This window comes from Lathyrus oleraceus, chromosome 4, assembly GCF_024323335.1.
Source record: "Lathyrus oleraceus cultivar Zhongwan6 chromosome 4, CAAS_Psat_ZW6_1.0, whole genome shotgun sequence".
Lineage (NCBI taxonomy): Eukaryota > Viridiplantae > Streptophyta > Magnoliopsida > Fabales > Fabaceae > Lathyrus > Lathyrus oleraceus.
The window spans coordinates 402,054,153-402,066,104 of record NC_066582.1 but is presented as its reverse complement, the minus strand read 5'-3'; the positions used below and the strand labels follow the sequence as shown (position 1 = coordinate 402,066,104).

The following is an 11,952-nucleotide window of genomic DNA, read 5'->3' as shown; positions in this document are numbered from 1 at the left end:
TCAGAGATCTGGTAGAAGACAAGGTGATCACTTTGGAACATGTAGCCACGGATCTTCAACTGGCTGACATATTTACAAAGGCTCTGGATGCTACTCAGTTTGAAAACTTAAGGAGCAAACTGGGAATATGTCTTTCTGAGACATTATAGCAACCACTGATGTTTGGGATAAATTGTTTAATAGCTCTGCCTATTAAACTATTTGTACAAGACTATGATTGGTCAACATATCATAGCTATGCTGCGCGCAACAAGGGTGAATACAAGAGGGTAAGGGGACACCCTACAGAGAGAAGGCCTCTGTACCTGCAAGAGTTCAAGGATGCTGTTCATGCAGGAGTGGTTCTGGATGTCAGAAACAACATCATGGCATCTGATATGGTGGTACCTACTGTAAAGCAAAAGTGGGTGATCACTTGATCGAAGCTGTGAAGCAAGATCAAGTGGATGTGAACTTGGTTGAAACTGTGAAGTAAAACCAAGTCTGGAACTCTGTCATTGTGCTCTGACTATGTTGTTGGCTTTGGCAACATTTGTGACAAAAAGGGGGAGTAATAACCACCAATACCCCTGACAAACAGAGTGGGTCTCTACAACAGACTCTCATGACAGATCTGAAGATTCCCCCCCCTTGCAGCTGATGTTGAAGTTTAGGTGCAACTTCGAATATATGTGTGCTGCTATGTGAAGTTTTTATTTAACTTCCATGTGTGTGAGTGTGCTGCCACTCTGAGTGTATTAGCTAGTTTTATTCCGCTGCCATGAACTCTGTTATGGGGATCAAAGTGTTTTAGCCAAAAATTTGCCAAAGGGGGAGTTTGTAGGTGTTTAATTGGCTGCATTGTATGGTAAAACACAAATGTCTTGACTGATGTCATGACATGTATATGTAACTACATTGTAGTTACTGCAGGACTAGCTAACACAGGATTATTGAATGCTGTGACATTCATACCTGTCAACAGATACTGAGGAACAGAAGCTCTGTTAGAACTTAGTATTCACTTGCAGTCTGGTTATCAAGGAAGAACCAGACCTGGCATAAGGCCTACTGATTGAATGTCAAACTGGATGTTGTGACATTCATCATTGACAGCAGCTACTGAAGATTGGGCAGAGTGGTGTTCTGCTATACTTCAGCATATTAGTTAGTTTGTTCTTCAAGAGAATTACAGAACTAACCTAAGGCCAACTGTGTAAATGTTAAGTTGGACACTTTGACATTTACTAATGTAATCTGGTACTGTAGTATGGTCATATTGATCATGTACAGGTCAGCAGATTTGTACAGTCTGTTTTCTGGGAAAACAGACTCAGCATATGGACCTTGATGTCAAGCTGAATGTCGTGACATTCATGCCTGACAGCATATGCTAAATTGTAGGTTGTTCAGTTTTCTGTTACAGCTTTCTCAGGCTATTCTTTAGGAAGTCAACAGCTTAGAGAAAATTCAGGAAATCAACAACCAAGCTACATTCAATGAACCTAACAAATAGCCTATTTGTTAGCAACCTAAATATTGAATTTAAGGGAACGTATGTGACCTAAAATTCAGGAAAATACAGGTGCAAAAGCCCAGGTGCTGCAATATAAAAAGGAAGGCATTCCTCCATTCAGTTTCAGGGATTTTGAGGCGTGAAGATTTAGTGTGTCCATCTTACTTCACTGCTGTATTTTTGTGAGTCTAGAATTAGACGTATCTTGTAAGCCAAGTTATTATCAAATAGATGATTGCTTTGGCATAGGGTGTTCATTGAGTTGTAAGTGTTGTGTCACTCAAAGCTTTTAAGCGTGAGTGCTGTGTATCTTGATTTAAGCTGTGAAGCATAACCAAGAGTTGTTTTTGAAGTGTGACTTCAAAGTGTTTTTAATATCACTGAGGTGATTGAGGGGGAGTGAGTAGGAACTCTGATCTTAGATTAAGATTGAAATTGCATTGGGTAGGGATTAAGTGATAAGTTGTAAACGGGTGAGTTTAGCTTTGAATTGATACTACTAATAGTGGATTTCCTCCCTGGCTTGGTAGCCCCCAGATGTAGGTCATGTTGGACTGAACTGGGTGAACAATTACTTGTGTTATTTACTGCACTTATAATTAAGTTCTGCATAATCCCTGTCTGTGCAGAATTGGAGGTCATAACAACCTGTGTGACATCCAAAGTCTGATAACTAGAATTTCAGTTGCCTTCAATGACCAATCGACGACCCCACGATGTCCCTTTACATCCAAAGGATAAGACTACTTACTTCTCAATAGTAAGAACAGTTTTACCCTCATAAGGATAGGAAATGCCCATAAAGACCTTGGGTAGGTATAACTCTTAAATGCTGACTCACAACTTAAAACACTTTTCACACCTCACACTTTGCGAAATATCTATTAGAAAATCACCACTTGGTTTACATTCGTACGAGAATCATTGCCAAGTTATATTTTTCTAAACAGCTTTCAAAATTAAACGAGATAAATACTTTGTATACATTCGTACATGAATCATTTACAAAGTTAAACTCTCTTTTCAAAACATTTTCTAAACAGTTCTCAAACACTTTTTTTTCAGACAAGAAAAACATAAGTGATTAAGCAATTAAGAGCCCATGGATAACCATGAATACAAAGGGTGCTAACACCTTCCCTTTGTATAATGTACCTCCCGAATCCAAAATCTGATCAAGGTTTTTCCTGTTCTTTTCCGCCTTTCCTTATTGGATAAAAGAAAAATCGATGGCGACTCTTGCTATCCGCGACATTTGCTTTCCAAAGCAAAAACACACAAAGTCAGTTCACCGTATGACAGGCACCAATAAACTGTCTAGCCATGTCACTCCCTTCACATTTCCAAAGCAAAAACACACAAAGTCAGTTCACCGTATGACAGGCACCAATAAACTGTCTAGCCATGTCACTCCCTTCACACTCTTCCTGAATCTCACAGAATTGAAGCACTTAACTTATTCTACAATATAAAGACGATAATAGTAAAGTTCCTTCTACTATTCCCAAGCAAGATTGTAAATTAGCGGGTGCTATTCAACCAATTCGTTACAAAATTAATTATCAGTCTTAGAGACCAAAGATCCTTGTATAGAAAGCCAATCTATGGGATTCAACCAATTCAGAGAACTATAGTTGTTACCAAAATTACATTAAAATTTACATTTCACCACATTCAGCAATGACACAGGCTAATTTTGGCCGGTTATTGGGTCCAGTTGCAACATTCTCAATCTTCCTCACTACCAAAAGACCATCTCCAAGCACTCTCTGCATAAAGGAAAGTCAGGTAAATAAACAACACATCAACAATTTAGGACAAGAAAGATGCTAGCAAATGTATCACTCATTGTGTGACGGAAGGAGCAACATTTTTACGTGCCTAGCTTAAATTTGATAGTGGTTTGGTTTGTTCAGCCTTCATAGACATTAATTACCCTAAGATCATCATGAAAAATACTACATGAGATTAAGGATGTCGGAACATACCCCAAAAACAACATGCTTGTTGTCAAGCCAGTCGCATTTTGCACAAGTTAAAAAGAACTGCAAGCAGGAGAGAAGATTCATCAGTAGAAATAGAATTTTATCAATTACAAGTTACCAGAGTTAACAGAACAGGAAATGAATGATCATTTGAAATTTACCTGGCAACCATTGGTATTTGGTCCGCTATTTGCCTGCAGATTAGACAATTGGGACTTCAGCTTTCTTTATATTGGAGTAAGAAAAACCATAATTATGCCATACTAGTTGAATTAATTGATGGCAGAATTGATTTTTAGTAAGATATAAATAATATCATTTCAAAGCGTTTCAGGTGTAAGATTGTTGTAAGTTAACATGCTAGTAAATAACTTGTCAATTTGCATATACATGTACGGTCAATTAGTCCTTAAATTAAGGAGCTAATTCAGAAATTCATAACCACTGCGCAATTTTAACAATAATTAATAATTGTATCCTTATGTGACTTAGAGTCGAAACATGTAGCCAGGTTCATTTTGAACAATTATTTTTACAAGACTTTTTTTACAAGAAATACATACCATTGATAGAAGGCCAGGTCCAGTGTGTTTGGCGATGAAATTCTCGTCATCAAACTTGAGACCATAGATGGAAGCACATCCACTACCATCACCCTGCCAAGGAGAAATATACTCGTAAGAGTTTCAAAAATATATATATAAGCAGTGTACGAATTATAGATGAAAGGCAGAGCAGGATTCAGAGTAGATACATTGCATCCATATGAACAGCGGTTGCAAACATTGCAGTTTACAATACAAAAACAATTGAATTTAAAACTCGGCATCAAGTCCTGCTTCAGACTAAACTCTAATTTCTTGTGATATTATTTCCACTAAGAAAGCAACATAATTTCTGTAGTTATTTAGAGAGAAAATTGGCAGGCCCCTTAAACATATTATGGTAAAAGGGAGCATCAGTGGCCCGCTGTCAACATCACCGTAAAATCAAATAGAAAGTGCTTCATCTAAGGAATTGATAATATGATCTGGCAAGAGACAACTTTGAGATACACTACCAAGGTCCACAACAGAGAAGGTACATACTGTGGGATAAAGAAAGATGAATACCAAACAACCCAAGCAACAAAAATGATGGGGAAGCATATTTAATGCAGGAGAAACCACTTCTAAAAGCCAGATTGTTGAGAAAGAGCTTCTGGTTTCAAAGGGAGTTTGGTGTCTCAAGCCAGCCAAAGTAAAACTCACACGTGTGTCTATCCCAACAGGTTAAGGTCCATTCACAAAATATGGCACTCGCGCTATTAAATCGTCTCTGGGAGATAAAATGAAGGATTTGAAGATAGAATCCACCATTTAAAAAAACATAACGGGAATAGAAAATCCATTTGCAACATACTGAGAAAGTATCGGATGATGAAAAATGGGGCTAGCCAATTGTGATATAAAAAAAACTGAGTTGACAATTAAAGGCTTAGAGTTAATAAAGAAAAAGTTGAAGTGTAAAACGTATATAAAGCAAGTTAGACATTTTAGGTTATATGAAAACTATATGTGCATTTAAATTGATAGCTCATTTCTTGTTGGATTTTTATACTAATTTTCAAAAACAATGACATGATAGAACATCCATGTCGTTATAATGTGAGTTGACAAGATATATGCAATGCTAAGCAACATCCAATCGTGAAGTGATATCACCTCTGTTCCATTTTAGTTGTCGTTTTAAAATTACTTACGCATACTAAGAAAACCAATAAATTAGTTCCTTTTGAATTTTAATTTTGATGGAACAATTTGTCTTCTTCATGAAACATCTTTAACTATTTATCATCTCATCCGACTTATTTCTCTTTGTCTTTGCAATAAATAGTTAATTTTGAATTGAACTTTAAAAACGACAAATAAATAGAAACAATAGCAGCAATTAAAAAGGAACTGAGGGTGTATGTTTTAACATATCATTCAGAAAAGCTTTTATTGGTCATTATAACTATTTAATCAATGATTATGAGTTAGATTCCCATTGCACTGCAATAATTTTATTAACTATGAGAAGACCATTTTGATTATTTTGAGTATGTTCTTTCACTGCTATATTATTTTTTTGTAGGATTTTGAAAAGACGTGATGAAGATATCAACCAGTGTTGTCCATGGCGGAGAACCAAAATTCCGCCATACCTAACGCTTTGCACCAAAATTCCGCCATACCTAACGCTTTGCACCGAAGTTTTAGTTTGGGATTTTGGTTTCTTCACATATGGATAACTAAATCTCATAGCTAGGGTTACAACGGATATTGTATTTTGAATGATGACATTCTATATTTCAATATAATTTATGCATTCCTCATTCTTTTTTAATCAAGTAGGATATTTATTTGATTAGGAATTAGACAACTAGAGAATATTCATGACCATTGGCATTGATTACTAATAGAACTAGCAAAGACAAATGGTGTTCCTTTTGAGTTTTTCAGACTGTTTGATTCCCAAATTCTCTATACAGTATAAAGAATTAGGGAATCAGAATTGGATGCAAGTGAAACCTCAGCCCAAGGTACTTCCATCATTGAACTTCTCTTGCATTGCTTAAATTTATCAGTTATGTTAATTAAAAGTATACAGTTTTTCTCAATCTGATTGACCAAATAACATAAGGATCCTGCAAATCTATTACGGTATTTGTCAATTAGCCTTTGAAGAAACAACATTTTAGACTGAACCCCTACACGTGAGATAGAACACACTTTCCTTAACCATGTTTCACACAATCACTATATCGTGATCATCAATAAGTATATATTTTTCTAAAGACTTTTCAGTTGGAAAGATTAGTTATGGTATGTTTATAATGCAAATTGACTCTGTCCTCTTATACTGACACTTTGCCATTACTATGATTGATATTCTGCTGTTAAAATATTTGTATGAAGCTGCTACTGCCGTATAATTCTTAAAAATCAGATTTAATGTACACATAAATAAAGCATTGGGTCTATCACTACATAAGCAATGCAGAAAGAGTAAGACCATATGAGCAATAAGCTTATATTATAAATAATGAATATAAACTACAAACCTAAACACCCCTGCACTAATATGTTAAAACAGACCAAGTCAGAGATAACATTGACCAGAAAAGTACCTTTACATAATCACCAGCCTGAATCATAAAATCCTTAATCACTCTATGAAATTGACAACCCTTGTAACCAATAGGAAGTCCTGCTTTCCTGCCAATAAAATCATATCATAAAACCTGACATTCCATACAGTCAAATATGCTGGTAGACATTTTGCAAATTAGCGTTATATAGGAAAATAAGTCACGGTCAATTCATTTATTAGGATGAGAGAAGTTAAATATATTTTTGGTCCATAAAAGTAAGACTTTTTCAATAAGTCTTTCCTCGTTGTCATTTTTTAGTCCTTACACTTAACAAAATAATGAATATTCTGGCCCCCATACAGAAAAGAAAAGCAAGAACAATGTTCACTTTCACAATTGATGGGCTCAGCTCAACCCTTTATCATGATGCCACCAATAACTTACATTCATGAAAATCATGAAAAACAAATGCCAATAGCACAGAAAGCATCACCAGATTCCATAGGAATGATCCTCATTTAGCTTCAGAGTTTGAAGGCAGAAAATGGAAGGAATATATTTCTAAGCAAATATTAAGATTATGTGGCAAATAAGCATTACCGATTATTACAGTAAAGATATCATAATGGTGTGGTGGGTATCAACTTTCATTTTTGAATGATGAATGTTAGTTATTAAAATGTTAAAGATAAAATTGAACTCATGACCTCTTTATCTCTCCAACCCCTATGTCCCTCTCCCAAAACCACCTTATTACTCTTTGGTATCAAAAGTAAAAGCAAAGTGATAGATCAAAACCTATAATGAATCCAAATGAAAAACAAAATAAAAAGAGGCGAAGAAAAACCACAATGCATTGTTGGCTACTCTGGAAAAGATTGTTATATTACCTGTACTCCCCCGTGCAGAACTGCCTGCAAAATCAAAAAAATAGACCCGTTAGTAAGAATTAAAGTCAAGAATTTCTCAAATAAAGATATTCTCAAAGTGTAATAACAAACACTTAGCAAGGAACATAAAAGTCCAAACTGTAGTTTAAGGAGGTGTAAAAACAAATTGCCTACTAGAAGCCATCAAATTTTTATTTATTTATTTATTTTTTAAATCTTGATTATCCGATCATGCGACCGACTAATACAGGAGACCGATCTCATTGTTCACTTGGGGGGCCCGGTTTAAAGAACACAAGAATTGTTTGCACCTAGCGGGGTTCGAACCAGGAGCACACTCTAAGGACCCAAGCTTTAACCACTAGACCAACCCCTGGGTTAATCAATACAATTATACAATCACACAATCTCCAAATCATGTTTTGCATTTAAATTCACATTTTAAAACATGGTTTTCATGGTCATTTCATTGCCAAGAAGCTGAATGAATAGAAAGCTGAAATCTAAGTTTCATAAACTCTAAAGTAAAACAGAAAACATCACACATCACCTAATCAAAACTAAAGCAACCTCTTCAAACTAGGTTTACCAATTTGAATAGTCTTTTCAGCACCAACAGATAAATTCAGATGCAACATTTCTGAAATCTAACTAAACCGAAAAATAAATAAGAATATTGAAGTGGTGGAGAAAGAGGATGACCTGAAATTTTCGGCGGTTTTGGGGACAATATCAGCGAAGAGTTCCATTTTGATTCTACCGGCAGGTATGTTACCGATGGTGACGTCGAAGAAGACGATTGGGTTTTTAGGGTTTGGAGGACGAACGTGCCACTCCACACTATTGCCTCCTAATGAAGCTGCCATTGAAATTGAAATGAAATCGCTCACTCCTCGCTTGCAAGCAACGCAAAACACAGCACAATGCAATGCTTCCGAGTTCGAACTTCACTAAACCAATTTGAATTTGAATTCTGAACCACTCTAGATTTTCGTATAGGGAAAAAGGGGAATATTTTAGTTTAAAGAATTTTATTTATTAATAGCGAAATTCCAAAAATATCTTTGAATTTTAAAATTTGTACACGCATGAAATAACACGCTAAAATAAATGTTGAAAAAAAGTATAGATTTTATGATTAAGATTCTTCCTTAATATAACATGTTATCAGAGAATCAAAAGCAATTTTAGACAAGAATATAAACTCATCCCAAGAGTTATTTTTGATATTGACATCATTGAAATCTGCAATATATTCTATTATCAAAAAATCATAAACAATTTAAAAATAAATAAAAAAACACAAATTAAACTTATATACACAATTTCACTCTTGCATCCACCTCGATCGAATCCTTTGTTGCGTAATTGTGAAATGTAATCCGCATAACTTTTAAATCTCCATCTGTTTTCAACTCAAGTTGTCGAACTTCACCTTTCATTTATTATCAATTGAGGGTAAACGATACTCGATCTTAATCATTATTCGATTTTTTGGATTGCGTAAGAAATTATCAAGTTTGGATTTTAGAACTATAAGAGAGGTGTCCTCTATGATCCTAAATTCAAGAGGAAGATTCATGTCGTTAAAGTAAACAAATGTGAAATATCAATATTGAGACATTGAGGTGTGTTTTTGTTAACTACATCTACATCTGAAACATATTTATATAAGTTTTAGATTAAAAAAAGGACCATACAAAAGTTATCTTAGATTCCATTCCAGATTTTGAAATTTCAGTTCAATTAAGCACAAATAATTGTTTGTCCGAATATTGAAATATAAGAGTGACCCTTTTACGTGTGAAATAACACAATAAATATGGTTTGTCCAGATTGTAAAATCCGGAATCAGCAATTACAAAAGTTGATTTTGTAGGTAGGAAGTTTTACACACAAATATATTTTTTAACAAAGAAAATTTTAAGTCCAATTTTTATACAAGTAATGTTAGATATACATTAAAACATATAAAAATGTATCCATATGACATTGTTGAAAACAACAATTCAGCATTACGTAAAAAAAATGTGTCATCGTCTAAAATGCATGATAAAATAAAAATAAAATGCATCAAAACATGTGTCATCATTTAAATCTAGAACTATAGGAGGTTCCGCCTTTGATTTTTCCTGATTTAATTCTTTTTCAATTTCACCCAACTTGGCAAACTTTTCCATCTTATCCAAAAAGTTATCTAACAAACTTCCAGCTTCTTTTGTGGAATGAGACGTCCACTCAGGGGATGTTTGTGGTATATGATATCCCGGTTTTAAATAAATTTGAAAAAAATGTTGTGATTTTGAAAGCCACACAATACACATAATGCGTCAGACTGGATTTTGAGATTGGCCACTTCGAAGTGGGAAAAATGTTTCTGAGAAACCATATATTGTCATACCGATACATACCATATTATATGTCATTGTTGTAAGATGACTCATTTCAGAAAAACACATTCGTTTTTCCTTAGGTGGTGGACCGCTAACACAAGAAATAAAAAATGCACGAATTTCATCGAAATGTTCTTTTTTTCTCATATAGTGTTATGTATGACTCAGTATGCGTCTTCAACTCTTTAAAAAGATGTTGAAGGTCAAGTGCATGATTCTCCTCTCTGTTACCCAGCAAAGTTAAACAACGTGATAACGACAGTTGTCGTGACGCCTGACATCTACAATCCGGACAATATATTTATGCATAAAAATAAACATCTCTTAAATGTGTATTATTTTTGTAAAGGTGGTAAAGGTTGTAAAAGTTGTGAAGGTGATAGTTCACTAATGCAAGCAACTTTGATAAAACTTCTTTTGGAATGTGAATTAGAGAGTCCGGATAAAGTGTAGCGACATGTTAAAAATAGGATGAAGGTCATTTGGTTGAATTGTCACTCAGTATTGAAATTACCTTCTTATGATCACCCTTTATTTTTATTGGTTCAGTTGGTGGTCTTAAATCTATTATTTCTGGATAGACAATCTTCCTTATTTGCTCTTTGATGTGAAATTTTATGTTATCATCAACTTTCAAAAATCTTTCTTGAATGATCTCTCATTATATCATAATAGATATATTTGACTTACTCTCCTTCACCACACCATCATCATTTAATCAAAGCCTTAACCTCATTCATATGTATGAGCCTATCAAGTTTCATCTTTTTAGAAATTAAACATTCACACAGAAGATTGGACGTCCTCTTAAGTGAAAAAACACACTTTGAGCTGTCTAAACCTAAATTCTCTATTCGCTTAGTTTCATGATAAATAAAATTCAACTTTGCTCAAGATATATTGTCGATCAACTGTGAATAAAGATTTTTGTCTTTGGAGTTGTGTTCCAATACTGTGATTCTTAGACCAAATGGTGTTTGGATCTCATTGTGTTGATTCTAAGTAATTTTGTTTACTAATTCCCACACCGTACACAAATCCCTTTTACTATTCCTCAACAAGTTCTACAATGTGGCATGAGTAGATTCAACTTTATTAGTTTTAGCATTTCCAAAGTGTCTAACATGATCGATCCAAGCACAATCAATATTCTCTTTCACATGGTATAGAATTATGCTTTAAACATATTACAGAAAACCAGGATATGCCACACACAACCTTCTGAATAATATGATAAATTTTGCACATAACTCTTTTGTAAAAGAATTAATATATCTTTCCAAACATCCATTATGCTTTTCAATATCACATAAGGTTTGACCATTTTCCAGTCTTCATCCATTGATTGGTTTGATCCCTATCACAGACTTAAGTCTAGCTCTCACATTTTATATTATATGATACCTACACAGTAAAGCAGATGATGTAGGAAACACCTTTCCAACCGAATTCATAAGTGAGATATCGCGATCGGTGACAATCACATATGTCATGGTTTATCGGTATTTCAACATAGTTTGATACACTTCCAAAGTCTAAGTAAAATTGTCCTATTTTTTAATTTCCAAAAATTCAAACCCAACTAAAGAGTCATATTTGTAGAAGTAACACCAATAATTTCCATAAGTGGTAGCATGTACTTATTAATCTTGTATGTTGAATCAATCATGAGATTAATGGGAAAAGTTTTGAACAACTTGACGGAAACATGATGATTCCAAAATAAATCCCGAACGATTTTTACATCTTCACAAACTCTATACCTAGATACACAATGACCATCACCCAAAAGCTTCAACAATTGTTGCATTTTAGATCTTGGACCTTTTTTTGCCTTGTTGTTTTGGGTGTGAACATTGTACACTTGCCTAATATTTGTGACACTTTCGAGGCTTTTCCTTTTCAAAGTTGACAATATGTTTTTGGGATGAACCATATTCAATGTCATGTCATAAACAAGTTTCTTCTTTCAAAATCCAGACGATATACAATGGGGTAACCGACTAATTTGTAACATAAAGCATAATTATGTATACAACAAACCACATTAAATGTCTATATATTATTCACCTAT

General features: G+C 34.3%; 1 protein-coding gene across 1 annotated transcript; it reads right to left on the bottom strand.

Annotated features, from left to right (window-relative positions):
• Window positions 1-2,973: 2,973 nt before the first annotated feature.
• On the bottom strand, window positions 2,974-8,607 carry LOC127075677 (peptidyl-prolyl cis-trans isomerase CYP22). The gene is made up of 7 exons (XM_051017134.1): window positions 8,188-8,607; window positions 7,486-7,509; window positions 6,632-6,719; window positions 4,044-4,136; window positions 3,642-3,674; window positions 3,484-3,540; window positions 2,974-3,264 (listed from the first exon to the last, which is right to left on the bottom strand). The coding sequence occupies exons 1-7, from the start codon at window positions 8,349-8,351 to the stop codon at window positions 3,154-3,156; spliced, it is 570 nt and encodes a 189-aa protein (XP_050873091.1). The 5' UTR covers window positions 8,352-8,607; the 3' UTR covers window positions 2,974-3,153.
• Window positions 8,608-11,952: the final 3,345 nt, after the last annotated feature.

Excerpts from the sequence above, each read along its gene's own strand:
- LOC127075677 (XM_051017134.1), bottom strand. The coding sequence starts at position 8,351 with ATGGCAGCTTCATTAGGAGGCAATAGTGTGGAGTGGCACGTTCGTCCT. Across the intron at positions 7,510-8,187 it reads AAAACCGCCGAAAATTTCAG|GCAGTTCTGCACGGGGGAGT; the intron begins GTCATCCTCTTT and ends TTGATTTTGCAG. Across the intron at positions 6,720-7,485 it reads TTCTGCACGGGGGAGTACAG|GAAAGCAGGACTTCCTATTG; the intron begins GTAATATAACAA and ends TTTTATTGGCAG.